At 40.4% G+C, this 26377-nt stretch overlaps 1 protein-coding gene across 1 annotated transcript in view; it reads left to right on the top strand.

The window, feature by feature from the left end:
* Positions 1–14097: 14097 nt before the first annotated feature.
* Positions 14098–26377, top strand: part of LOC139639218 (very low-density lipoprotein receptor-like) — a gene marked incomplete at its 3' end in the record, with an annotated part of 35398 nt that continues 23118 nt past the window's right edge. Inside the window, exon 1 of the mRNA XM_071513300.1 lies at positions 14098–14485. Coding sequence (XP_071369401.1) covers positions 14413–14485 — 73 coding nt within the window. The remainder of the gene's footprint in view (positions 14486–26377) is intronic.

The raw sequence follows: 26377 nt of genomic DNA, 5'->3' as shown, positions 1-26377 counted from the left end.
TTAACAAAAAAAAAAAAAAAAAAAAAAAAAAAATTCCTTAAGCCACCCAAACATAAATGCATGCAAATGTGCACAGTTGGTCGAAAAAAATGGGAAGCGTATTATGATTATAATTTGATTATTTAATATTAAAATGTGTATTATAGACCTGTTATAGGCCTTTAACTTTATTGAAACCATCCACAAAATCCTAAAAGACACACACAGAGACACACACACACATACACACACACACACACACACACACACACACACACACACACACACATCGCTGAAGAGATAGCACTCAGCGTGTCACTTCCCGAAATAAAGGGATCAAAAGAAATCAGGCTGGCTGGGAATGAGACTACAGATGAGGTGAATATCGACTGGCAGGTGACGGGCCGAGCTCAGCCGTGGAACAAAGAGCAGGCGGCCGGCTTTGAAGACAGGAAGCTTTGATACAGACAGAGACGGGCGCTGTCAAACCATTTCAACTCCACTGAAAGTCAGATACAGAGAATCAAGCGGAACATGTCAGAAATCAAAGCCAGGAAAAGTTAAAGTGAGCATGTGCGTTCTTTTCCAGCAACACACAGAGGAAATAGTCTCAAACCAAAACTCTCCTCCACTGTTGGCTCTCAGCAGTGTGTGTGTGTGTGTGTGTGTGTGTGTGTGGGGGGGGCGATGAAGAGCCTTGCTCAGAGGCACCTCAGCAGCGGCTGGTGAGGGAGGAAACAGTGTGTGTTGTTCAGTTACACATCACTTAAAAATCAGTGTAAAGTCACTTGATTGTCTTTGTTTTTCCTCACAGAAGGACGTTACATCTCTTTAATAACTTGCCCTGTTATGCTCTTTTATTTTCCTCTTAAGGTCCCTCATGCCCCTCATCATTACAAACACGTTTCATGGCCAAGCTTTGTTCAAACCCACAGAACTTTATTTTAAATTCTAGTCAAGATCCCAAGGTTTCCAAAGATGCCAAACATGTCAGGATGAATTACAGGGAAATGTGTAGAGAATGACACACAAGACAGCTAGATTTTTTCCATTTGATGTAATGGAGCAGCTATAAATAAATGGCATCTTGGGTTAGAATGTGTCACTCAGTATAAGCAGCTGCAGCTTCAATGAAGCGTTAAGAAACTCAGAGTACAAGGCGTTAAATTGTGTTTTTCTTTTTTAACTGTTTTTTTTTATTTTAATTTGTTATTATTTCTTTGTAGATTATATGTTTCTTCTTCTATTCTAACTTGAACTTTAATGGAGATGAAAAAGGTTGAAAAATGGGTTATCAATCATATTTCTCCTGTGACCACCTGGGGTACGTTTGTATTTTTCAGTAAAAGTAAAAGTCAAAACTGTGTATCTGGTATTGGCCAATGCTTAAAATCCCACAGCCCACAACTGATATCATTATTTCAGTAGTTGGCTAAATGTATTCATATTCATCAGAGTGAATGTTAATATATTGAAACTACAGATTTCAGTTTTGCTTGGCAGTTTTGTTTTTTCAAGAGTGTTGCGTCATGGAAGTTGGGGAATATTCTCTTCATGTTCGTTTGAAGGTGATTAAATATGCATGAGCTTCTTCAGATGAACTGAATGATGACGCTCACAACTCCAGGAACTTCAAACACTCGTTAAGTCTTCAGTGGGAGAAGAGGAAACCCTCCGCTCCATTCAGTCATTCTATTTGTGAAAGTTATCTGACCTTTTAATTACACAACTTTTTACCTTCATTTTACCCTGGGAGATTTTCACATCACACATCACATCTACAATGATAACTATAAAGATAAAGACTATAAAAAGATTTAACACTAAATACAGCGTCTGTGTTCCCACGACAACGATAACTATAAAAACATCCAAAACGATAACTAGAGCAATATTTTTGGTTCGATCTCAGAACCAATCTTTTTTAGATGCAGAGACAGCGATGAAACATTTTCAACCAATCAGATTAAAGTTGTAAGACAGAAGGGGGCGGAGCATACAGCAGCTCACTGCAGCAATGCTTTGTCTGCCAAGGAACTGATCACAGATATTGTTGTAGTGTCAATGCTAGTGTGAGTTAAATGTATTGTTATAGTTGTCGTTCTAAATTTCAAAGTTCAATACTTTATTGCCATCTCATCACAGTTGATTGTACAGAAGAGGTTTAGGGCCACTCAGTAAAATAAAAAAATGACTCAATTGTGACTTTATTTCTGAGAATTCTGACTTTTTTACTCACAATTCTGACTTTATATCTCTCTATTTACTCTATTTTCTCTCGCAGAGAGTCAGAATTCCAAGGTATAAAGTCAGAATTCTGAGATATAAAGTCAAACAGGGGCAAATACTACAGCTCTGAGGTAGAGTCAGTCATCACCTTCTCTATTATTACTTGGTTTGGTAATCTCTCAACAGGTGACAAGAACAGGTTGCAGCATATAGTTAAAGTGGCCAGTAAGATCATTGGTGTTAAACTGCCTAATCTGTCTCACATCTTCCATAAGAGAGCAACTTCTAAGGCTGGAGATATTTTACAGTGTCCTCCTCATCCTCTGTGTGGAGAGTTTGAGGCCAGGTCTAACACATTGAATAATTATTTTATTTCTCAGGCCACCAAACTGTTAAATGCTCATGGTGACCCAGCTGATGATTAGTTTCCCATTTAACTACTGGGGGCTGATGATGGTTTTAGCGATGGCTAAACATACTCTAGGTTTCCTGTTGTCACTTGATGTATTCATGTATCATGTTTGTAGTACCTGAGTCCGTGTGCCTATGTCTCTGTGTGTTCTCTGTTTTATCTGGCTGCAAGACAAATTTCCCCTCGGGGACAACAAAGTTGAAGTTGAAGCTGAAGTAATTCTCTGAGTGTTGGGCATTTTCACACATCTCAGATTGCAAAGCTACAGTCTGCTGGTGTTTCTCACACAAGCAGATGGGAAAGAAAGGTGTGTGTGTGTGTGTGTGTGTGTGTGTGTGTGTGTGTGTGTGTGTGTGTGTGTGCAGTAAGTTTACAAGCAGCAGCTATGTGAGATTCCTCAAACATTACAAGACCAGGGATCAGGGGTTGAAAGAGCTTCTGGCTCTGTGAGTTTTGAAAACCTTCAACGATGAAATTCAGGTGATGATTTTTTTTTTTGCTTCATATCTTCCCGAGACTTCACTGTTATGCCTCCAGTTACCAAAACTTGCCGTGACCCTTCAACCAAAAGCGACTTAACATTTTAAAACTGTGCTTTGGTTCTTCATCTGCTCAGCGATCTATTTTCATGCTGCCGATGTAAACTGCACTGTGTTTGTTCGCTCCGGGTCTTCCAGCAAGTTTCACCCTGTATCGAATCGATGCTCCATGCCAACAGCTACTTTACAGAAGACCTCATACCTAGTAGAAGCTCGGTGTAAGTTTGGAGCTGTAACTTATGTTTCAGTTGGTGAATTACTCAGAATTTATGTTCAAAATGTATTGTTTTAACTTAAAGGAAAAATCGCCCTCAGATCCTCTTATACTGTTATATCGAGACTGTCCTCCCCCAAAAAACGACTCCATTCGTCGTTTGTACAAGCAGCTTATTACGACCTATAGTTACGTTTTAAAGTTAAGCGACCTCTAGCAGTTGTGTAAATAATGACAATGTACTGCGTTGGTCTGCATCCACGTCACGTGACTGTCGAGTTTCTCTCTCAACATTGAAATAGCACAGTGGAAAGTGAGGTGTTGTGGTCGGGGATGGTGGATGGGTGTTTACGTTTGGCTTTGATGTCGGTGACTAGAGTTCGATTCCCAGCGTTTCGAAAGGACATACAACCGTGAGTCACTTTTTTTTATTTTTTTATTTAACCATGACCAAACCATTTTCCTAACCTTAACCACGTTGTTTTAGTTGTCTAACCATAACCATAACCCAAGTTGTTTTATTTGCCTAAACTTTACCATAACCTTAGCCCTAACCTTAACCAAACTTGTTTTACTTGCCTAAATTTAGCCAAAGTGGTTTTAATTGCCTAAATTTAACCATTAACCAACCTTTGGGACGTAATTCAATTTGTGGCGGAGGAACGTTTTCAGATTCGTTGAGGTCGTGTTCGTTTCACATATTGTTGCCATATCTGCCGCCGGTAGGGGCGATAATTTAGGAAACGCTCCTGTGGGTCGTATTAGAGGGTAGGAACAAATGACCTATGTAGTCGTATGGGTTGGAGGACTTGTTGGTTATATCTCATCAGAGTTATTTTGTGATGAAGTGTTTTTTGGTGAGCTCACTTTCCCTCAACCTGCCTCTTCTACTTCTACTGCAGTTAGGGATTTCCTACGTTTCCCAGAATCCCTTTCGACAACCCTTAGAGAAGCGGGTTCTCTGTGCTGTATAGCGTATAGCGTAGAAAGTTTTTTCCAGTAAAGAAAAAGTGACAGTGGACAGAAAACGCCGCTGTGGTTTGCCTTGCCCGGTTCTTCAAATTACAAAACACTACCGATGACAGAACTGCAAAGATGCAAGCTGAGGCTGCAGTGCATTCTGGTCTCTCTCCTGCTCCTGTGGGTGGAGAAACTGGTCTCTCTCCTCTTCTCCGATGGATTGCTCCCTGTATGATTGTTGAACATCTCTTGGTGCAAAATGGCGGCTCTAGAAAGAAGCCCTCGCTCTTTGATTCTGAGGGACTGACACCAAAACCTGACGTTTACCGCTGAGGTTTTACATCCTGAAACATTTTCACATATCAAACTCCACTGGAGCTGCTGGAAACATCTGGAGGTGACGTCACCTCGTCTACGATTGGCCGGTTATCCACTGGAAGAAGAGAAATACACCAAATAATAACACATTGAGACAGGAATACAAGATACAAGATACACTAGAGGGCGACAGAAACTGCAACACATTTGTAAATGAAGCACAGCAAAGCCACTGCACTACGGAGGCCCCCAAGGACAAACCTAGCCAAGCACCGTGCATTAAGGCTAACAGCTAAGCTAACCGTACCTACGGAGAAGTGTCAGCAGTTACCAGACTCGCTTTGACAGATGTTTCTCCTGCTGAAGGTCACATGTCCCACAATGACAAGTGAAGAGGCAGGGAGCAAGTTGACTAGTTTAACAGTTTAACAAGTTTAAGGCTTAAACAGCGAGGGAGGGAAAAAAATGAAAAGCTGCTGAATAGAGGGGGAGGAGCTTCGTTCAGGAGCGGAATTTGACAACAAGCTTTAGAAAAGAGGAGAAAACAGCAACACAGCTGCTGCTGTGTGGATGTTGGTTTATATCATTATGTCTCAATGAAATCTCCACATACCACACATTAGTATAATAATGATATCAGTTGTTGGCTGTGGGGATTTTAAGCATTGGCCAATACCAGATACACAGTTTGGGCTTTTACTTTTACTGAAAAATACTAACGTACCCCAAGTGGTCACAGGAGAAAAATTATTGATAACCCATTTTTCAACCTTTTTTCATCTCCATTAAAGTTCAAGTGTGTTTATTTCTTATATGCACAGCAGACACAGGCTAAACAGTGCAATGAAATGCCTGTATTAAAAAGAATAAGAAACATATAATCAACAAAGACATAATAAAGAATTAAAATAAAAAAATACAATAAAAAATAGAATTATAGCACATATTAGGTTCAAGATTGGTTAGAAGGTCTGAAATCTCTTCTTGCAGGTTTGGCAGTTAAAGTGTCTTACAGTGTATTTTTCCTTTAAGATTCACGGTGCAACAGGCTGCTGGTGTCTCAGTTACCATGGTAAGTGATTTGCATCAGATTCCACCCTGACAGCCAGGATCAGTTGAACCACAGTTACATCTGCTGAGCCTGCTGACAAACTCTCTTCATACAGCCTTTATTTGGTGATTAAAGCATTCAGTTTATCCTTTCTTCTCTATTAAGCCAAGATACATTCATCTGCTGTGTTGATTTGTTGACTTCAGTAAGAAGCCAGGCTCTCTCTCTCTGTGCCAAACTGTTGTCTCTGTGACCTTGCACAGGCAGCTACTCCTGACTGCAGTGTTACCATGCTTATTGATTACCTCATATTTTCTGATCGGTGCCTCGCCTATTCCCTGCCTCTGTAGTGTCACATAAATTGGTAATCTTGTCTTGAGTCGAGAGCTCCTCATCAAGCTGTTGAAGATTTTTTTGGTCATTCTTGCATCTTGCTCTCCAAGGATCCTGGAAATAATGTTCAAAGTCATTGTGTTTCTTTCTACTCACCTTGTGTTTGTGTGTGTTTATTTTTTCACAGTATCTGGCGTCTGAGTTTCATTTGAGCAGTGAGAGCAGACTGACCTCTGGCTATAAATGCAGATCTTCAGAAGCATATTAAAGGGAAAATCCACCTTCAAATATAAAAAAAACATCTTTTGGAGAATGGAGATGTATCTTGTATTTCTGGGTCCATTTTTTATTGTTTGGTGGGTTTTTCTTTCTTCCTGTGGATAATCCTGTGGCCAATCATAGACAGCCTGACGTCACCTCCAGATATTTCCAGCAGCTACAATGGAGTTTGATATGAGAAAATGTTTCAGGATCTAAAACATCAGCGGTAAACGTCAGGTTTTGGTGTCAGTCCCTCAGAATCATCATGATTTTGCATTTTTTTTTACAGTTTTTTTATACAGTCGTGTCTCGTTCACGTAACCATTTAGTGCTTGGAACACAAAAAAATGTGGTGTTAACAAGTCGTATTCATTTAATGTATTTGTGTGGGATCAGGTTGACCCACAAGGTCTGGTGTGTGTACACGGATTGGCCTAAAGGGGGCGCTATGATTAAAGGTCAAAGTTTCAAATTTTGAAAGGGCCTAACTGGCACACCATCAGTCTGATTAAACTTGGAGAGAGGAAGCATCTTGTTAACAGTTGGCCCAAAGTGTGCTATGTTTACTGTTGCCTTGTCAGGGTTTGTAAAACAAACATTTTGGACAAAACATCCCATTCTGGCCTGATATTGAATCCCGAGGACCTGGATCTCAGGGTCTTCCTGTGAAATGTCCTGTGATACAAATCCAACCTACTGTCAAATCCCGAAATAGATTTTTTATAATTGACCTGTGTGTTTCATATATAAAACGTTTTTTCTACTATGGTATAAACTATTTTACATAGAGATGGACTTCTTTTGCCTTTTGTTGTTTCGTTTTGGTGTTTTTGTTTTTCTGTTTCCCTTTTTTTGGGTGGGCATGTCCTCCCGAAAATGTGTTTTGGTATATATATATTTTGTATATTTGTACATGGACGAATTTGAAGTTATAGGACCCCATGGGGCATTTGTATACTGTAGACTTGGGCTATGTCTTATATATATACCACTAACCTGAAAAAAATGTTTTGCTTGTTAGTAATATCAAAAGGATTTTGAATGTGTACGATTATAGATATTGTATGTTTTGACAGTTGAGGGAATCTTGAATGAGTGAGCTGGGATCATGGACACACCTCCAACACAGCTGTGGACTATTATGCAATCATGGGCTGTGTTTAATAAATCAATGCAGAGGTGACAAGTGTGTGCGGGAGTTGACTTTTTTTCTTTGGAATTGGATCTTCGGAGTAATTGATTCCCTGCACCACAAAAGAGACAAAGCAAGTGGATGTGCGTGTTGCCTTCTACTCATCCGGTATTGAATCCCACCAGAACCTTCTCTCCCTCCTTCCCTCTCTCCCATCCGAACGCCTCAATAGAGAAAATAAAAAAAATCCTAAGAGGAGTGGACTACCCCGCTCTCCTTTCCAGAGAAATGAAGTCGCCCCTTTGGCTGCAAACGTCTTCAGATCTGGTCGTGATCAAACCTCTTCCAGCGGTGGAGAGATGAGACGGAGCCGTTTGGTGTGAGGAAGCTGGCAGCTGCAGGCTGTGTGTAATCCTCACTCATGAGGGAACGCTTCTCCTCTGCTTGTTAAGATACAGAATCTGATTTTTCCATGAGGAGACAAAAATAAATATATTAAAAAAATATAAATAAAGAAAATACCAGAGCCTGGTTTTACAAAGCATCTGAGGCTCCGGTCGTTCAATTAATCTCACATCCGTCCTTGAAGAGTCTCAGTCTTTAACTTGTTTCTTGCTTTTCATCCTCTTCAGTACAGCTAACTCACAGCATTAGAAAGCTGAATGTGTGTGTGTGTGTGTGTGTGTGTGTGTGTGTATGTAGCGGTATGTACAGCCTATGTACAGCCTACTGTTCCTCTGCGTTAAATGTGAGATCCTGTTGTATCTGTACCATACTGTATGTGTGTGTATGTAGCTGTCCATATTTCCCTGCACAAGAATCACTAAATTCATTGTAGTTGGAATATATATATATAGAGGTTTTTTTTAAATGTATGTACAGGTAATAAAGCAAGAATAACAGAGCATAATAACTGTGTAAGGCACAATTAAAAGAAAGAAAAAGGAAATGAACACATTACCAGCAGAAGAATCTAAATAAAGACAGACACTAAATCTTTCCTTTAAGGATTTTAATAAAGTTCGAGCCTACAGCATCAAATTCAGACTTTCTGAGTCTTTGACTATTCATTCCTGATTTGTTCCTTAATCTTCTTATTCTTATCTTATTATTACACCTTTAATGTGATAATTCTTTCTGCCAGTTGTGCAGCTGACTGTCAAGTGAAATAAAGATTCAGACATATTGGGGAAACTGTGGATCTTTGTTTCATCAGATGTCAGGTTGGAGCTGAAACAGAGATCTGAGACTTGATGGCTTCAGGCTGCCGGACTCCTGGATCTCGCTCTCCAAAAGCTCGCAAGTGTTTATTTCCAAAAGTTGGATTTCATTACAGCCTGGTTTTTAAATCTTTAGATCTGCAAAGAGCACTGGATTATGGATTTGTTTCACGTAGCTCGGCTGCTTCTTTCCCTGACACCCTCCTCTGTGTGTGTGTGTGTGTGTGTGTGTGTGTGTGTGTGTGTGTTTGGGGGTTTGAGGAGAGACAGAGAGTATGGAATAAGAAAAATAGATACTGAGAGTCAGAGAGAAAGAAAGAGAGAGACTCCCACATACAGAGTGTACAGTGGTGTGTGTGTGTGTGTGTGTGTGTGTGTGTTTGGGGGTTTGAGGAGAGACAGAGAGTATGGAATAAAAAAAATAGATACTGAGAGTCAGAGAGAAAGAAAGAGAGAGACTCCCACATACAGAGTGTACAGTGGTGTGTGTGTGTGTGTGTGTGTGTGTGTTTTCGGGGCTGTAAAAATCTGGGACAGATAAAGCCTTGGGGTGTATCAGCAGTCATCAGCCGTCACTAGAAGACGAGACGTTCAATCCTCTGATAAGAAGCGTGAGAGTCTATGAAACCTGGCAGCACACAGCCTGCTGATCAGAATGTGGAAAAACAGCATCAGGCAGAGGGGAAAAATATGAAAAAAACGAGACATGAGCACTTTACAAAATGATTGGCAGTAAACACAAAATTAACAACTTATGGCACTTGAAGAGATGGTAGTTTAAGTTGTTGGTTGATGAAATAACACTTTTATAGCCCGATCCTCCTTCCTTTAGAGCAGTGGTTCTCAACGTGGGGTCCGGGGACCACCAGGGGTCCTTGAGGGGGTTCCAGGGGGTCCCCAGCAAATTGATAAATTGTTAAACTTCACAATTATTCCATTTACAAGAAGTTAACACAATTAGAGAATGTAGAAGAATGACTGTTTTGATCATAGTTTCTCTGTTATCTCTCTACCTACAATACAGACAGTCATGGGATTCTGGACAAAATCATATCTGACAATAAAAATATTCTCAGATTTGGTTCAGAGAGACAAAATCTCATCAAATGGGGGTCTGTGGCCCTAATGTGGACTGAATTAGGGGTCCTTGATATGAAAAAGGTTGAGAATCACTGATTTAGAGTCAGGCTGGGTGATATGGTTGAAATTGATATCACGATAGTCATAAGGATTTTTTTTATATCGATATATATCACTATATAGCTCATGTATGCAAAACCACATGTTAAATAATCAAATTCATGTTCATCCCATTGAATCGAATGGTAATGTTAGGGTGTGATGTCAAACAAAACTGAAATTTTCAAATAACATTCCTACCATACCTCATTTTATCAGACTTTTTAAATAAAAATGTGCTTGTTGTCATCAGTTCAGACAGCAGAATTGTGTGTCATGATATCCCAGAATCACAATATCATCACCATATGATTCCACTGAAAGACGATAATATTGATTTATCACCCGGACATATTTTAGAGATATTGAGCGATGAGCTTCAGGTCATGATTTTCTTTTTCCATAAAGGATTGTTTGAAAACCTTAAGCATCAATCTGTCAAATATTCTGGATTCATGTATCTTTGACTGTGGATTAAACCGATGCATAAAGATGCAGAAGAAGACAGATAATTACTGTAAACAGAAGCCTGTCAGCCTCTATCAGCCTCTACTCTGCATCCTCCATTGTTTCTCCACCTGGTGGATCTGGAGGGAAATCTGCTGGAAAGGAAGATGGAGAAATCACTTCCAACATGTTGATCCTCTTCGGGGAGGGGGAGGGGGGGCAGGAAGCAACAGGGCTGATGGGAAATGTAGTCTTAACGTTGAGAAACACTAGAACTAACAATACTACTGGAGTGAGATAGAGGAGAACAATCGATTCCAACATGGACTCACTGGTTTACAGGAATTAGACCAAGAGGGAAACATTAAAGAAGGGAGAGAAAGGCAGTTTGATTTGATGGGAGGGGTGAGGAGGGGCAGGACTGTTAAAAAATCTGATGTTTTTATTGGTTAGAAATATATATTTGCTCCTCCTGGTGCAGCATGATGTCACCACGAAAGAGACTCTGTTTCCCAGGAAGGAAAACTAATGGGAGTTCATTTCATGGCGACTTTAATTTGACAATGACATGTTGATGTTTAAAAGCGCTACATGTAGCAGATTTAATAAGGCAGAAATACTAAACAAAAATTATCTCAAGCAATCTGCTGCTTCAGAAGTCTGCAGCGGGGCACCCAGGGGTGCAGCACCGCCACTCATTTACAGCAATCAGTGAATGTTTACATGCAAGTTGAAACTGGATTATAAAACCGCTATGAAAGTAGAGAAACTGCTGTAATGGATAATTGTTTTTATATATATACAGTATAGGCTATTTAAATGAATGAGCAGGTACAGAAGGTGTTCAGTGTGAACTGTGCGGGGATCAAACCTGTGACCTTTTTGTTACAGGACAGACTCTCTAACCACAGACATCCTGCCTCCTGCATACAAACACCACTCTGATGTTTCTTCTGTTGGAGGTGGAGCACAGTGAGGGCCAAGGTGGCTCAGGTTTAGTTTCAAGTTCAAGTTTGGAGTTTAAATGTCAAACGTTGTTCTTGTCTGGCAGCTGTTTGTATAAGGTGAGGTTTAAAATAAAAAGTTAAAGTTAAAGGTAAAAGTTTCATACCGAAACGTCACATAAATGCACAAAAACACAAAGCAAAGGCAATGTGACCTGATGTAAGTTGTTCAATGAAAATATGAATGTGACGTAATAAAAATTACGTCAGTTAATCAGAGGTGGATAGGCTTGACCAGACAGCTATGAATCACCATGCAAATTCAAAAAGTGCTAAAGACTGAGATTCATGGGGGCTCCAGGCAATAAAATCCAGAAATCAATGGACCCAGTGCCATTAGAGAGATAAATATAGATAAAAAGGTTTGAATTGATTCGATTAAACTGTTAATTTTAGCAAGGGAACAAGTGGTGTGTTTTTCTAACGAGCGAGTAGCGAACGAACACCGTAAACAAAGCAGCTGTAAAGCTAAATGGACGCTTCTCACTCTCGTCTTAATCCAGAACCTGTGTGTGTCTTGTGTACAAATGGCAAAGTTGAACTTGAACTTTCATTGAACTTGTACGAGTTTGGTCTAGACCGCAAAAACAGAAAATACTTCTCCTGGATGACAGTGGCTTTAAGTCTTTGACAGTTTTTAGGTCGTTTTTAGATGGTCTTTGACAGTTTTTAGGTCGTTTTTAGATGGTCTTTGACAGTTTTTAGGTCGTTTTTAGATGGTCTTTGGTAGATTTTAGATGGTCTTTAACATTTTTAGGTCGTTTTTAGATGGTCTTTGACAGTTTTTAGGTCGTTTTTAGATGGTCTTTGACAGTTTTTAGGTCGTTTTTAGATGGTCTTTGACAGTTTTTAGGTCGTTTTTAGATGGTCTTTAACGTTTTTAGGTTGTTTTTAGATTGTCTGACAGTTTTTAGGTAGTTTTTAGATTGTCTTTAACGTTTTTAGGTAGTTTTTAGATGGTCTTTAACATTTTTAGGTTGTTTTTAGATTGTCTTTGACAGTTTTTAGGTAGTTTTTAGATTGTCTTTAACATTTTTAGGTTGTTTTTAGATGGTCTTTGACCGTTTTTAGGTCGTTTTTAGATGGTCTTTAATGTTTTTAGGTCGTTTATATATGGTCTTTAACGTTTTTAGATCGTTTTTATATGGTCTTTAATGTTTTTAGGTCGTTTTTAGATGGTCTTTGGCAGTTTTTAGGTCGTTTTTAGATGGTCTTTGACAGTTTTTAGATGGTCTTTAACGTTTTTAGGTTGTTTTTAGATGGTCTTTGACAGTTTTTAGGTCGTTTTTTTTATATGGTCTTTGACAGTTTTTAGGTAGTTTGTAGATGGTCTTTGACAGCTTTTAGGTCTTTTTTAGATGGTCTTTGGTAGATTTTAGATGGTCTTTAACGTTTTTAGGTCGTTTTTATATGGTCTTTGACAGTTTTTAGGTCGTTTTTAGATTGTCTTTGACAGTTTTTAGGTCGTTTTTAGATTGTCTTTAACGTTTTTAGGTCGTTTTTAGATGGTCTTTGACAGTTTTTAGGTCGTTTTTAGATGGTCTTTAACGTTTTTAGGTCGTTTTTAGATAGTCTTTGACAGTTTTTAGGTCGTTTTTGGATGGTCTTTTTAGTGTTTTTTCTTGATGCTGAGTATGGATGTAATGTGACTGCATGTATGTTTGGGTCTTTATTACTGTGTGTTAAATTATCTGAGTCTGTCTTTATCATTGTCTGTGCACTATTGTTTTATTACTGACTTGTCTTGTTAGTTTTACAAAGCTACATCTCTGCTGCACCTTGAGCCTGGAGAAACCATATTTGGTGTCACTGTGTCCAGTCTGTGTATATTTGGATGTATATATGTAGATTTATGCAGCTGAGATGACAATAAAGCAGAACTTGAACTTGTTTTGTTCCCAACTGAGATACCCACCATTTAAAAAAAAATGAGGACAGTATCCTTTATGCTTTTGAAATATTGCCTAATGGTAGAAACATGTGCAGCCCCAGTGATTTTCAGTCATGTGCCATTGTGATCCAGGAGTTCACAGGTTTTCACTCCAACCAAACACCGCAGCAGGTGATTTCACGGATTAGCTCCGCCCCTCTGACTGCAGGTGTGTTGATCAGTGAAATCACCTGCTGTGGTGTTTGGCTGGAATGAAAACCTGCAGACTGTCGGGTCACGATGGCACATGACTAGAAGACTAGTGGCTGATGAAACCCATGTGCCACTGTTCAAGAAAATGCTTATGAATAGGCTACCTACTACCACAAGTTCCATTACCATGACCGCCCCAAAAAATAACTAAAAACTAAAATAAATAACTAAAAAAATAAATAAATTGCCAAATTATTATTTTGCCATTGTTAATAATAGTCCAATAATAATAATACTAATAATAATAATGATAATGAAAAAAAGCCCAAATAGTTTAATAGTTAACAATGATAATAGCCTAATAATAATAATAATAATAATGATAATAATAATAATGATAATATGACTAGCAATTTGTCATTATTATCGTTCTTCTTCTTCTTATTATTATTATTATTGTAATTATTATTATTATTATTAGTAGTAGTCTAGTTGTAGTAAGCTAATAGTATTTTTTATTTATTAGTATAATTATTATTAATAACCTATTATTATCATTCTTATTTATCCCACCAATCCTGTCCTTCCTCTTCTTATCGCAGTATGGGCAGTGAAGGGTTAACAATGTGCAGAAGACGTGTTGAAGGAGGAAAAAACCCTCCGCTCTGACGGGCTCGGTGTAGCACCACTACCGGTCACCGAACCGCTCGTTATCTTTCATTTTGGGACATGGATTTCAGCTCGAGGGGAGAGAACGGGAGCCCGAACGGCCACGGCGTGTAGGACGAGATAAAAAGGCGCGTGGTCTGCGGTGGTCGCCTCTGTTTCGCTGCTCCTTCTCTCTTGTAGCGCGTGCTGTGGGATCGGTGGCGTCGGCAGGAGCGTCTGTTTTGGTGTGTGTGAGTGAGTGTGTGTTCGCGCGTGTGTGTGTGTGTGTGTATATGTGTGGTTGCGCGTGAACCGGCAGAATCGAAGACCAGGCCAGCGCGAGCAAGCCAGGCAGGCAGGCAGCAGCTCGAGCTCAGCTAACAACCGTCCGTTACGCTGCGAGATGGTCACGTCCGTACCGGGGATCTTTCTCCTACCGATGCTAATATGTCTTCAGCACTGCACTAACGTACACGGTAAGTCCGGTGTGTGTGTGTGTGAGTGAGTGAGAGAGAGCGTGAGAGAGAGAGTGTGTGTGTGTGTGAGTGTGTGTGGTGGGGCTGTTTGAAACGCTACAATCACCGTTCACGGCGCTCGTTAACGACGTACGGTGAGGCTAGCATACAGCCCGGCTGTAGCCGTACACCTGTCTGTCTGCGCCTTGAAGGAATGGCCGTGCCTGGCTACACCTTGGGCTAGTCAACCTTGCACTCCCTTCAGCAAACACACGTGTAAAACAACAGCGTTTTTTTTGTTTTGTTTTGATAGCGCGCTTGGCGTTTCGTTTGTGTTGTAGGTTTATTTAAAAGGAGTGTGTGTGTGTGTGTGTGGCTTTTTAACTGGCGTTTGGTTTGGGTGAACTAGCTTAGTGTTTCCCCCAGACTGGGATGAAAGGAAAGGGATGGAGAGGCCCGGTTTGTCGGTGAATACAGTACAGCGCTGCTTTCCGCTGCCCATTCACGGCCAATTAGCCTCCAGCCAATTAATTTCACCCCGAAATATACTGCCAATATAACCCCGGTGTGGTGGAATATGTTGCGTCTATGCATGCCTCGGTTTTTCTGTTTTTGCATTCACTCGCAGTGTAGGATTCTCCTCTCCTGTCCCCAGCGGGTTGGTAATTTATTTATTTATTCCTGAAGTGGAAGCCGACAGAGGGGAGAGAGAGAGAGAGAGAAAGGAGGCTTCAGTGGATTGATATAGAGCAATAAAATTGACACACAGGAGCGCAGCAGCACCGCAGTCCCGGTAGGATGCGGGGAGGAGGACCGGGGCCAATTACCGAGCGCAGGTGACGCCGATGTAATTATGACCGGAGTGGCCGCGGTTATTATTACCGATTGGTGATATTGGTCAACTGTGTGCGGATTGCGGGCAGGATGCATTAGAAAACAGGAGAGAGAGAGAGAGACAGAGATGCTGACTGCTTGTCTTGCACAGATTTCAGGGGTTACAGTGTCTTGAATTCCCACCGTGGAAAATGGTCTTTGGAAACAGTGTCAAAACCAGTGCTTGTGCCCCCCCCCCCCCCCCCCCCCCCTCCTCCACACACACACACACACACACACACACACACACACACACACACACACACACACACACACACACACACATATTGTATGAGCCTATTTGCTCGTGTATTGAACAAGACGTCACGCAGATTAGATGGCAGCAGCAACGCTGGCCTAATTAAAATGGATGTATTTCTCCTCCACGGTTACTGTGATACCATACTAGACCCAGATCCTAAGCTTGGAGAGGAAGGGGGGCGGGGGGTAGGCTACTCACTGGGTGCGCTCGGTTCGTCGTCTTGAAGTGGGCGGGGTGGTGGATGGAGGGGGGCGGGAGGCTTCAGCGACAAGTGCACGGCGACCGTCTCTGTTACTGGGGCAAATTGTATTACCGTGACCTCCAGTGTGACAATTTATATAAAGCGTAATGGTCTGCTATTTTAGGACCGAGACCATTCACTGCAGCAGGCTGCACGTCTTGCTCCACGCCTTTCAATTTATGCTTAAATAAATCCCATTCTGAATCCTGTTTGATTGCTATTATAGCAATCAATCAGAATATTTCAAGCCCATGGCTTTCCAAAAAATGAGAACTGTATCAAGATAATTACCTATTTTAAATCATACAGACCTTTGATCGATACATTTGCATGTATTAAAATGAAAATAAGAAGGGGGGGGGGGATTGTTGAATTAAATAAATCCAAAGGGGAAAATGCATAAAGGAAAGAAAAATACATTGGAGTGTATCATAAACTGCAGCTAGGATCCACAGTAATGGAACAATTTAGCATTTTGTTCCCATGCAAGCTGTAAAGGAAATGTCAGTAATTGTCTCTAGCTTTTTTTAAGTAGTAAGTTACATCAGCTTGTAATTATGCACCTATTTATTAACTATTAAAGTAAATGAAAGTACATTTTCAATAGGCTAAACTACAGGAATCATTTTAGGAGTTTCATTCCAAAACGCTGTATATTAGTTTTGAGGAAAGAAAAATCACTACCTGATATTCAGTGTTCAATATTTCAGAAGCGCAGATGATTCTGTCCACAGAAACATTACTGTTTTGTAAGGAAATGTCTCAAGATGACTAAATGTGTCTAATAGTAGCCCATACTTTTTCTTTTTTTCAGTTTGTGATGGTAGGCATAGGAATCAGTCTTTCCAACAAAATAAACTGGCGGAAAAAGCTGACTGATATCTTCTTCACCCAAGTAGGCTGTTGCACTTTCATGTTGGTCCCCACATGCCTCTCTGTGGTTCGCACCGGCAGCGTCAGTGTGATTGTTTTTGATCAACAGAGGACTAAGCAGTTGCTGGGCGCCCGAGGCTTGCTTACTGTATACGTTCCCCCCCTCTCTCTCTTTCTCTCTCTCTCTAGCTACCACAGCATTAAATGTACATCGACAGCAAGCGGTAGGCCAGGCCGATGTGATGAGTATAGGGAGTTTTACTGCCGACTTGAACTCAGTTTCCCCCATGTAACAACTCATGATGATGGCTGGTATATAGGTCCTGCCTTTTTTAATCTATATGGACTTTGTGCTTTTGCAACACAGCTGTAGTGAAAGTCTGTTTCGGAAACTAAAAGCTAGTAACTCTAGCAGTAGACCAGGCCGATGTGACTGGAAGGATGTTTTACTCTGTCAGCTCTGCTTGTGATTCGTATAATATAGGTGTTTGGTTTATGCAATGATTATGGCCTCTTACTGTTTATTTTTTTTATTCGGATTGGATGGATTTGATCAGGTAAATACAGGATGTAGCAAATAATGAGATAAAAAAAAAAGTAGGAAAGAGCTGTGTCCAAAAAGACTATTGGATCATGGATTAAAAAAATAAATCAAATCCCATCTGTATGTGCATTCGTTTTCAAGGAGTAATTTATCTCATATTTTTGTTTTTACTTTGTAAGGATAAATGGTTATAGGTGTTTTTGTAATATGGTTTTGTTTTATTTTTTTTTAAATGTGAAGGACACAGAACAACAGACTGCACACAGTCTAAATCAGTGCTTTCAAACTTTTCCCCTGCTGATCTTGCTGGCTGTTCTATGAGCTTTTCTGACAAAACATACCCAAAGTTTATGGTTTGTAATTGGTAGCATGTAGAGGCATTTTATTCAGCTTTATATTGCAGGTACCTGGGAAGATTTTGTTTGTTTTTTTTTGCGTTTTTTTTTTAGCCTTCTTTTTAGAAAATCTATCTTATAAATCTACTTGTGGGCCAAGCGAGGGGGACCAGTGTGACCTATGACAACATCTTGTCATTTCTTATAGGATCATAATGTGTTTTTTTATTATATATTTGCCATTTGGAAAAAAGTGATATCCTAATAGTAATTGATAGCACCAAATTAAAACAAGCTATGGTACTTTTTAAAAGTTGGCAAGAAATTTAAGTCCTTGGTTGACAAAATAAGGATTGTAAAAGACAGTCAAACTAACTCTTCTTGTTGAAATACCATCTTTAAACTGAACCAAGACCGGACACAGCTGGTTATGATGCTGTGACACGAGGACAGAGACAGAAATCTTAGTTTAAAAACTGGAGACTCGCCCTGAGCAAAACCTCTAGTCCTTGCTGGCATGAATGAAACTGGTAGCACAAAGTGGGGAATTGTCGGTGTAATGAAGGCGGGAAATCAACTTTTTTTTTTTTCTCCTGGCCACATGTGGCTGGTTTATGCCATAATGCACCATCCACTTTCACTATTTTACCAACCAACTAGTTGTTTAGAATAGGACAGGACTCCAAATAGCGGTTGGTTACCTGCCAAAGTGGCTACTAGAGTAGACAGACCCAGCAGCTACAGCCAAACTTTGCCAGGATTTGACTGGTGTTCATTTCAACATGACCTAAAATACACCTGTTTTCTTTTTTTGTCTTATGTTGTGTAACAGGTTTTATAGGATGAACCATAATGCTATAGTTCTATACACCATGAAATGTAGATCTCTTACAGTAGATCTCTTACAGTAGCTCATTATAGATCTAGTGTGCCGTGGCACAGTTTGATGACCTAAAATTATAAGGCGCACCAAAGTTTTAATTGGTCTAAACATTGTCTCTTGGAAGTCTAGATGATGGTGCAGTCATAACAAGCTGCTGGACAAGGCCCAAGTCGCATTAACAGTGGGGCGCTGTCTGATCAAAAGCTTGCTAAACTGTATTTCAATTAAATTAATGTAACATTTTTGTTTGGCACTGACTATTTATTTATTTATTTATTTATTTATTTTTAGACATTTGAGCAAAATCTCAGAGCGCCGCTGAGCTCAATCCACCGCATGGCAATGAGCCTCGCAAAATCAGTTGAGAACCACTTTATTGGATGAGTTTTTTTTTGGTTTTTTTGTTTTGAAGAAGAGATTTTCTGGTATTCGGGGTTCTACCTTTCCTTGTTTTGTTTTCAGGGACAGTTTGCTTTCAGTTCACGAACCCAAATATCTATCTGTTTGTCAAGTTTAAAGGAGAAGCTTGTAGTCTGAGGAGGATATTTGGGCTTTTGCAGGGCAGTCTTATCAGGAGAATATGGTTACATGCCACACACACACACACACACACACAGTGGTGTATACAGTGTGTCCCTTATCAGTTGCTTAGAGCCTGTCACCTCTGCTCTCCTCTGAGATGGTTTTAGCATTAGCCACTTTTCCACATTTGCGTCACGTTGAGCATGCCTGGACTGGGGCCAGGTCTAAATGTGACCTGCGTCTTGTACAATACGCCTTGTGGGCAAACGAGTTGTTTTAATACCTGATTTCCTCAAGTGTGGGACTTAAAATGGGTCATGGGCTTGGCTTCTGCTGGGTCCCCACATGGAGAGTGTCGAAATGCTTTCATATCTGGTTTGAAAGTCTTAAGAACCCTCTGCTTTACTGTTTTTGTTTTTTTTGGTTTTGTTTTTTCAGATTTCAAGGAAACTTATGCATCATACTTCAGTTGGGGAAAAATGAGGAACAAAGGAGGATATGGCTTGTTGAATGTTGCCCAATGCCCACACTAAATGACAAAACCAGATTTTTGTAGACTCTGACTCTTGCTGATGGTTGTTGTGTAATACTACTCATTTGATTCGTGTTTTTATACTTATACTATTGTGGTAGGCATCGATTCAAATCCCGCTAAACTCTGTAACGCTGTAGCGCCTCTTTTGTGTCACAGTTGTGAAACCATTATGTAACTATTTCACACATTCAGGCTTAGCAAACTTGAGCCCCTATCTCAAGAAGGATTTAGTGAATAAACAGACCTCAGTGGCCTTTTTTCCTCCAGAGATTATGTGCTACTTCACTTTTTTCCTTTCTATTATTCACTGAGGTTTTGATTTGGCCCTTTTAAACATCTTACCCCTTTACAATAATCCAAGATATGTTGTTGTTCTGATGCTGAGATGCCCACAAACCCGGGATATGCAGATATTAGCAGGGATATTGAAGCAAGTCTAAATTATGTTACGTGTCGTTTTTCAAGGTCTGCATCAGCCCAGTTTCCAATGTAATATTCAGATTGTCATTTATCAGTATGTGAAGAGGCATATTAACCACTGTGCTTGTAACAATACTGCACTCATTGGATCTGAAAAGTTTGCTTTGCTTTTCCTTTCCTTAGTTGGAGGCAGACACTCGTTGATAGTGGACTTGAGAGTGCTATCGGTTTATTTGAACCTAAATCGCATTTGTCATCTCTTATCAAATAGCCTGCTTTGTTTTGGGGACAAATGGAGAGACGTGAATTGTGCACGAAGGCTAGCCCTCTTTGGCTCTGTAGTCTCCTATCTAGCCCTCTTTGGCTCTGTAGTCCCCTAACTAGTCGTCTTTGGCCCTGTAGTCCCCTAACTGGCCTTGCAGTGCCCAGGCTATCCCTCTTTGGCCCTGTAGTCTCCTAACTATCCCCCTTTGGCTCTGTAGTCCCCTAGCTGGCCCTCTTTGGCCCTGTAGTCCCCTAACTGGCCATGTAGTGCCATATAGTGCCGAGGTGCTCTTTGGCCCTGCTTTGGGGACCAGCCTAATGGCTAAGCTCTGGCTAGCTCTGCTTATTTGTTTTGTGGAAACCAAGCTCTTGTATTGTTACAGCTATTTCCAAACCCTCGCACCTGCGTGTTGGAAGGGCTCCAGACTAACATTTTTAGTTGGTGGCACCAATGTTTTGGTCTGGAGGATGCTTCACACAAAGTAATTGAGTTAATATGTTGTCTGTTTAAATATGGTGCCTGTTGAAATTAATTTTGCTGGGCCTGGAGTAACAGTGCTGTATCAGCTGGATGTGCTACATCAGGTAGCCTAATGATCCAGGCTGTTTTAGGCAGAATAAACTAGATTTTGGTTTGCCGTTATTCAGTGCTGGACTTTAAAACAATGTCAAATTGTGAAGTGAGTTCTTTAATTATTTATTTAAACCAAAAGGTCAATCCAAATAAATATAAAAAATGCAGAGACATGGCTGGGTGTTTGATAGTGCTGCTGTGACAAAACGGAAGAATTTCAGTGGCACTACTGGGGGAAAATTAGCTGCAAAATGCCATCAGACCGTTGCACTTGATTTGTTGTTCCAGTCTGCCAACTCTCCAGTGCCTCCCATACATATAAACACATTGACCAGTCTGTGGCATATATTGCTGTAATTGTGTGTACGCACAATCAACAACTTGAGAAACCAGTCACTGTATGTTCCAACTAAAGTTTTGGTTGACATTGCCCATCAGCAGCCAATCACATGTCCCTGTTAGCTGCATATCTCACCTATTGATGCAACAGTATTGGTGCTATCAACTAGCTCTTATTGGACAGGAGACGGTAGTGTGGCGAACAGACTGAACGCACAGTATGAGCTTTCTTGCTAAGAGGAGTTTTTTTTCCAGTGATGTAGATGCACTTGAAGAAATGGGTATTCTGTGATCCCTTGTTTGTGTGTGTGTGTGTGTGTGTGTGTGTGTGTCGTGATAAGAGGTAGGTATGCTGTGATCTCAACATGCTTTGAATGAGGTGTTTGAAATGGTAATGTGGGTGAAAGGTCGGTGTCCTTGGTATTCTGCAACAACACCGTTCTGTAGCACGTCGGTGGTTATTTGGCTAAAGGTTAGGAAGGTTTGCTCTGTCTGAAGATAAAAGACAGCTGTAGCTTATTAGGTGACACCACACCAGGTGATTTCAAGTTGAAGTTGTGCTTATCAGCTGCTCTAGTGTTTGGTTGCAGACTCTCGGCCCTCCATGGCACACGGTACTACTACATTGTCAATTGACTTTTTTTATTGGAAGTAGCTTTAAAAATGGATATTAAACTAAGGAATATCCAAGCATCTCTCAGCAAAGTTTGAACGATGTGTTTAGGGCTGCAACTAACGATTATTTTCATTGTCGATTAATCTGTCGATTATTTTCTCGATTAATCGTTCAGTTGTTTGGTCTATAAAATGTCAGAAAATGGTGAAAAATGTGGATCAGTGTTTCCCAAAGCCCAAGATGACGTCCTCAAATGTCTTGTTTTGTCCACAACCCAAAGATATTCAGTTTACTGTCATAGAGGAGTAAAGAAACCAGAAAATATTCACATTTAAGAAGCTGGAATCAGAGAATTTTGACTTATTTTTCTTCAAAAATGACTCAAACCGATTAATCGATGATCAAAATAGTTGGCGATTAATTTAATAGTTGACAGCTAATCGATTAATCGTTGCAGCTCTAGATGTGTTTGCCAAACACTAGTGACATGCAAAAGCTTTCCATCCCCACATTTTCCCTTTTTATGAGAGTCATTTCAGACTACCATGGTAAAGTGTGAACTGTGCTGAGAATACACGACAGGCAACCATTTTTTTTTAATGCTGCTCAGGTGTTGCTATCTTTGTGACAGGCTGATTTTCATTTTATGACATGGTACTTTTCATAAAGAACTGATAGCGGCGTTGAAGGTTAGCCTATGTCCTTTCTTATACGCTCTTTCCTTGGTTATTGTGTGAGACTTCCCTAGGCTTGTGACCAGAAGGTTGAAGTTTGAGTCCCTGGACCAACTGGGAAAATTTGACTAGGGAAAGTCAATGGGTAAGGCGGCAGCCACACTGATCCGTCATGTCTGTCCGTCTCTGTTAATTTCAATTTATTTTCAATCATGGCTGTCTGTTGTTGGGAGACGACTGATGATGCTCCGTCTGTCAGATTTCCATCCATTTTGACGGACCTATCGTCTATCGGTCTGAAGACGATTAGACTCTGGGGACGACGGCCAATATTTCGGGGTTTCCGGTGCAGCCAGCGGACATCCGGGCCAAGACTTCCTCTTCCGTGCACCGGTCATTGTTTACAGTCCGATTAACAACTTGAGACGCGACGAGTCGAACGTTTCTCCACACAATACACAAACATTGATACTTTTTGTAGGTGTTTTAGGTCCGGACGACATTTCGGCTAATCTCTATAAACAGATATCTGCATATGAGTCGTCGTCTCTCAACTCCGACTCCATTCTCGCGTCTCAAGTTGCTAATCGGACTGTAAACAATGACCGGCGCACGGAAGAGGAAGTCTTGGCCCGGATGTCCGCTGGCTACACCGGAAACCCCCAAATATTGGCCGTCGTCAGACCGATAGACGATGGGTTCCGAGATTGCTGTCCGCTTAGCCAATCAGAAGCCTTCCTACATTTGTTTTGGAAAAAGCAGCACCGAACACAGAGACGGTCCAACCAAAAAATAAAATAAAACAGAGAAAGCCTGGTATAATTTTGGGATGACTAGGCCTATCCGTTGGTTTGTTGACATCCAAAACAAACCAACGGACAGAAATCTGTCAATAATTCTGTCCGTGTTCTGATAGCTCACTCCCTTCCATGGGCAGCTACTGTCGAGGCACCCTTGAGCAAGGCACTCACTCGCCCAGTTGTTCCAGTGGCATTTCTCTGTGGCTGATGGACTGTGATTGTACTGGGCAGCTCCCAGGTGTGACTGAAGCAGGGCAACGCTGAAAAAGGGCATGCATGCTCAGCAAAATCCTACCCTGGATAAATAAAGCTTAAAAAATGAGCTGCATATATTGTGAGCAAGAGATTTGAGAAATGTAGGTGCTAATTTGGCTAATGGGGAGCTGTAGACAGGAAGCGGTGGGTGTACTCTGCCTACCTGCTCTATACCACTGGGTTTGATGCACATCCAAGCCTCTTTCTGCTTCCGTCTCTATTCAGACAGAAGCAATACTTCTCAGTGAAATGAGAGAAATATTGGCTCAGCGTTCTGTCCTCCAAAAATAGTTTTATTTAACAAGCAAAAGACACTTTAGGGAGAATAGTGGTTGGTCCAGAATCCAGTTTTACCGCCCAATTTATCCTTGTATACCTGTTGCCTCTGTAGCAGAATCATGCCATGTTGTAAGACCAAAGCTTGTAATCATAGCCATTTAAACGTAGAATGACCAAATTAATCAATAAATCACCAAATTATTGTAGAATCAGCACAAAAGATGTTTTAATGGCATCTTTTTAATTGAAAACACAGACTCTCCCCTGAAGTACAGATCAGTCATTTCCATCAAAATTCAGCTTGAAAGACAGATTTCTTTGAAAGACAGATTTCTTTGAAAGATAGATTTCTTTGTATGCACTAACTGAAATAATAACAAAAGCTGCAATTTCCAGAAACTCCATCTTTACTTAAATACCACAAGGTAATAACGTTACCTACCATTAATGTTTTTTTGGGGGGGGTTGCTTCCCCTGATCATGCATTCTTCTCAACTTTTTCACCCCTCACCAGTTTGCATCCCTGGTATTCGTAGTATTCCCATGATGTCACATGCATTTCCTACCAACATGGTGCTTTACCACAGTGGTTCTCAACGTGGGGTCCGGAGACCACCAGGGGTCCTTGAGGGGGTTCCAGGGGGTCTCCAGCAAACTGATGAATTGTTAAACTTCACCGTTATTTCATTTACAAGAAGTTAACACAATTAGAGAATGTAGAAGAATGACTGTTCTGATCATAGTTTCTCTGTACAATAAAACAATAAAAATATTCTCAGATTTTGCTTAGAGAGACAGAATCTCATCAAATGGGGGTCTGTGGCTCTAATGTGGAATAAATTAAGGGTCCTTGATATGAAAGGTTGAGAATCACTGCTTTACCATGTACACAGCTCATTGGCTTTTATTACAATCGCCTGTTATTTTCCTACCAAGATGGCCAGGTGGTGATGTAACATAATACTTTGAACTGGATGTCTCACATTTTGACAAACCCCTCTCAGAGTTGAGCAGAGGAAGCAGCATGTGACCTTTATGAAAACTTGTTGACCTCTCGGTGGCGTAGCGGTGCAGCTGGGACCCGTCCAGGACATCCATCACTGTCCCGCTCCGTTTGCCCACCTGGACTGGCACACAGTCCAGACTGGAGCCGGCGTCAAGGTCACCCAGCGTTATTTTAAGACCTCTAGTCGTCATTACCTCCAGCACAACAGCCTCACATCGCACTGCAAAAAAAAACAAAAACATCTAGTGTTGAGTCTTAAAGTCCTGTTTTTGTTGAAAAGAAGTTTTTTTTTGATTTGGGAATAATTTAACTTGTTTCCAATGCAGTTTCACTTGTTTGTTGAAATATGGCAGTTCACACCACTTGTTTCAGTTATAATGTTATTTGATTCAGTGACACTGGAAATGAGTGAAGCAGTTTTTCCATTTTTTGTTTATAAAAAAAAAAAGAAAGAAAACACATTTAAAGCCTCAATACTAGATTACTTGACGTCTTAAACTGACATTTTTTGCAGTGTGTGTAGATCAGTGGCTTCCCTCAGGGGAACCACATTTTCCACCACAATTTTTTTTTCCATCATGACCCAAATACTCTCATGGTCTATTATGCTGGCTTATCTAACAAAATTTACACTTTTCTTCTGGAACCTAGTATTGAGTCTTAAAAAATCATTTTTTTTCTCAAATGAAGAAACAATCTGCCAGTAGGTTTGAGGAAAGATTTACTTGTTTCAGGAATGTTCTTTAACTCCCCAAAGTGATTTTGGTTCAATGTTTATTTTATTTATATTCCCATTATTTTGGGGTCATTGAGCAAACATGATTAAGATGTAATCCATTTTCTACATGTGAGAAAAGCGGAAAGTGAAGTTGTACATGGCTCTGGGTATACTATCAGACTTGGGTAGTAGGTATTTCACTTTATCGGCCCAGTTTACTGTAAACCCAGTGTCCTTCAGATGGCTGTTGAACAGATGTTGTGTTACCCAATAGACATTTTTAGGACAGTGAGGTATAGCTCTCCACTGAAATATTGATGTCACTTCAGTTGCAATGCAAACACAGAATGTGAGCTTGGACATCTTCAGTGTGTTAACTGGTAGAAAACCTGCATGTGATTTATGGAAAGACCACGTGTCATGAGTTTGTGTGTGTATATGTGTGTGTATATGTGTGTGTGTGTGTGTGTGTGTGTCTTAAGTGCTGAAATGGAAAGTCAGCCCAGTCAGTTTCAGTGTGTTTATCCTCCTTACGCTCTTCTCTTTCTGTCTTCTCTCCACTGAATTGAAAAATGTTTAGTTGCGGTGCACCGATATGTTTTTTCAAAACAAGTGTGAGTAATTTATTTTGACTAGTCTGGGATGGGAACAAGCTCAGCACACTGAAATGTTTGTTTTCCATCTATCCTTTCTATTTAATATGCAGGGAAATAATTAGGTTTGTGTTGTGTTTGACAAGTCACACAAAGGCTACCAGTACTTACATGCCGAGAAAAAAGGCTGTGCAAAAGTCATTTGATGTATTTATCTAATGCATCTATGTAACAGAGCCAGTTAACATTTTAGATAGCGTATGCTGATTATACATCATACAAACATTATGTAGTAGTTAAATGTTGG

The sequence above is a fragment of the Centroberyx affinis genome, unplaced genomic scaffold, assembly GCF_046629955.1.
Source record: "Centroberyx affinis isolate AG114_WGS23_722 - 3 ecotype Tasmania unplaced genomic scaffold, CSIRO-AGI_Caff_v1 ptg006964l_1, whole genome shotgun sequence".
In the NCBI taxonomy this organism is placed as follows: domain Eukaryota; kingdom Metazoa; phylum Chordata; class Actinopteri; order Beryciformes; family Berycidae; genus Centroberyx; species Centroberyx affinis.
The sequence above is the reverse complement of the archived record's forward strand: the minus strand, read 5'-3'. Positions and strand labels throughout refer to the sequence as shown.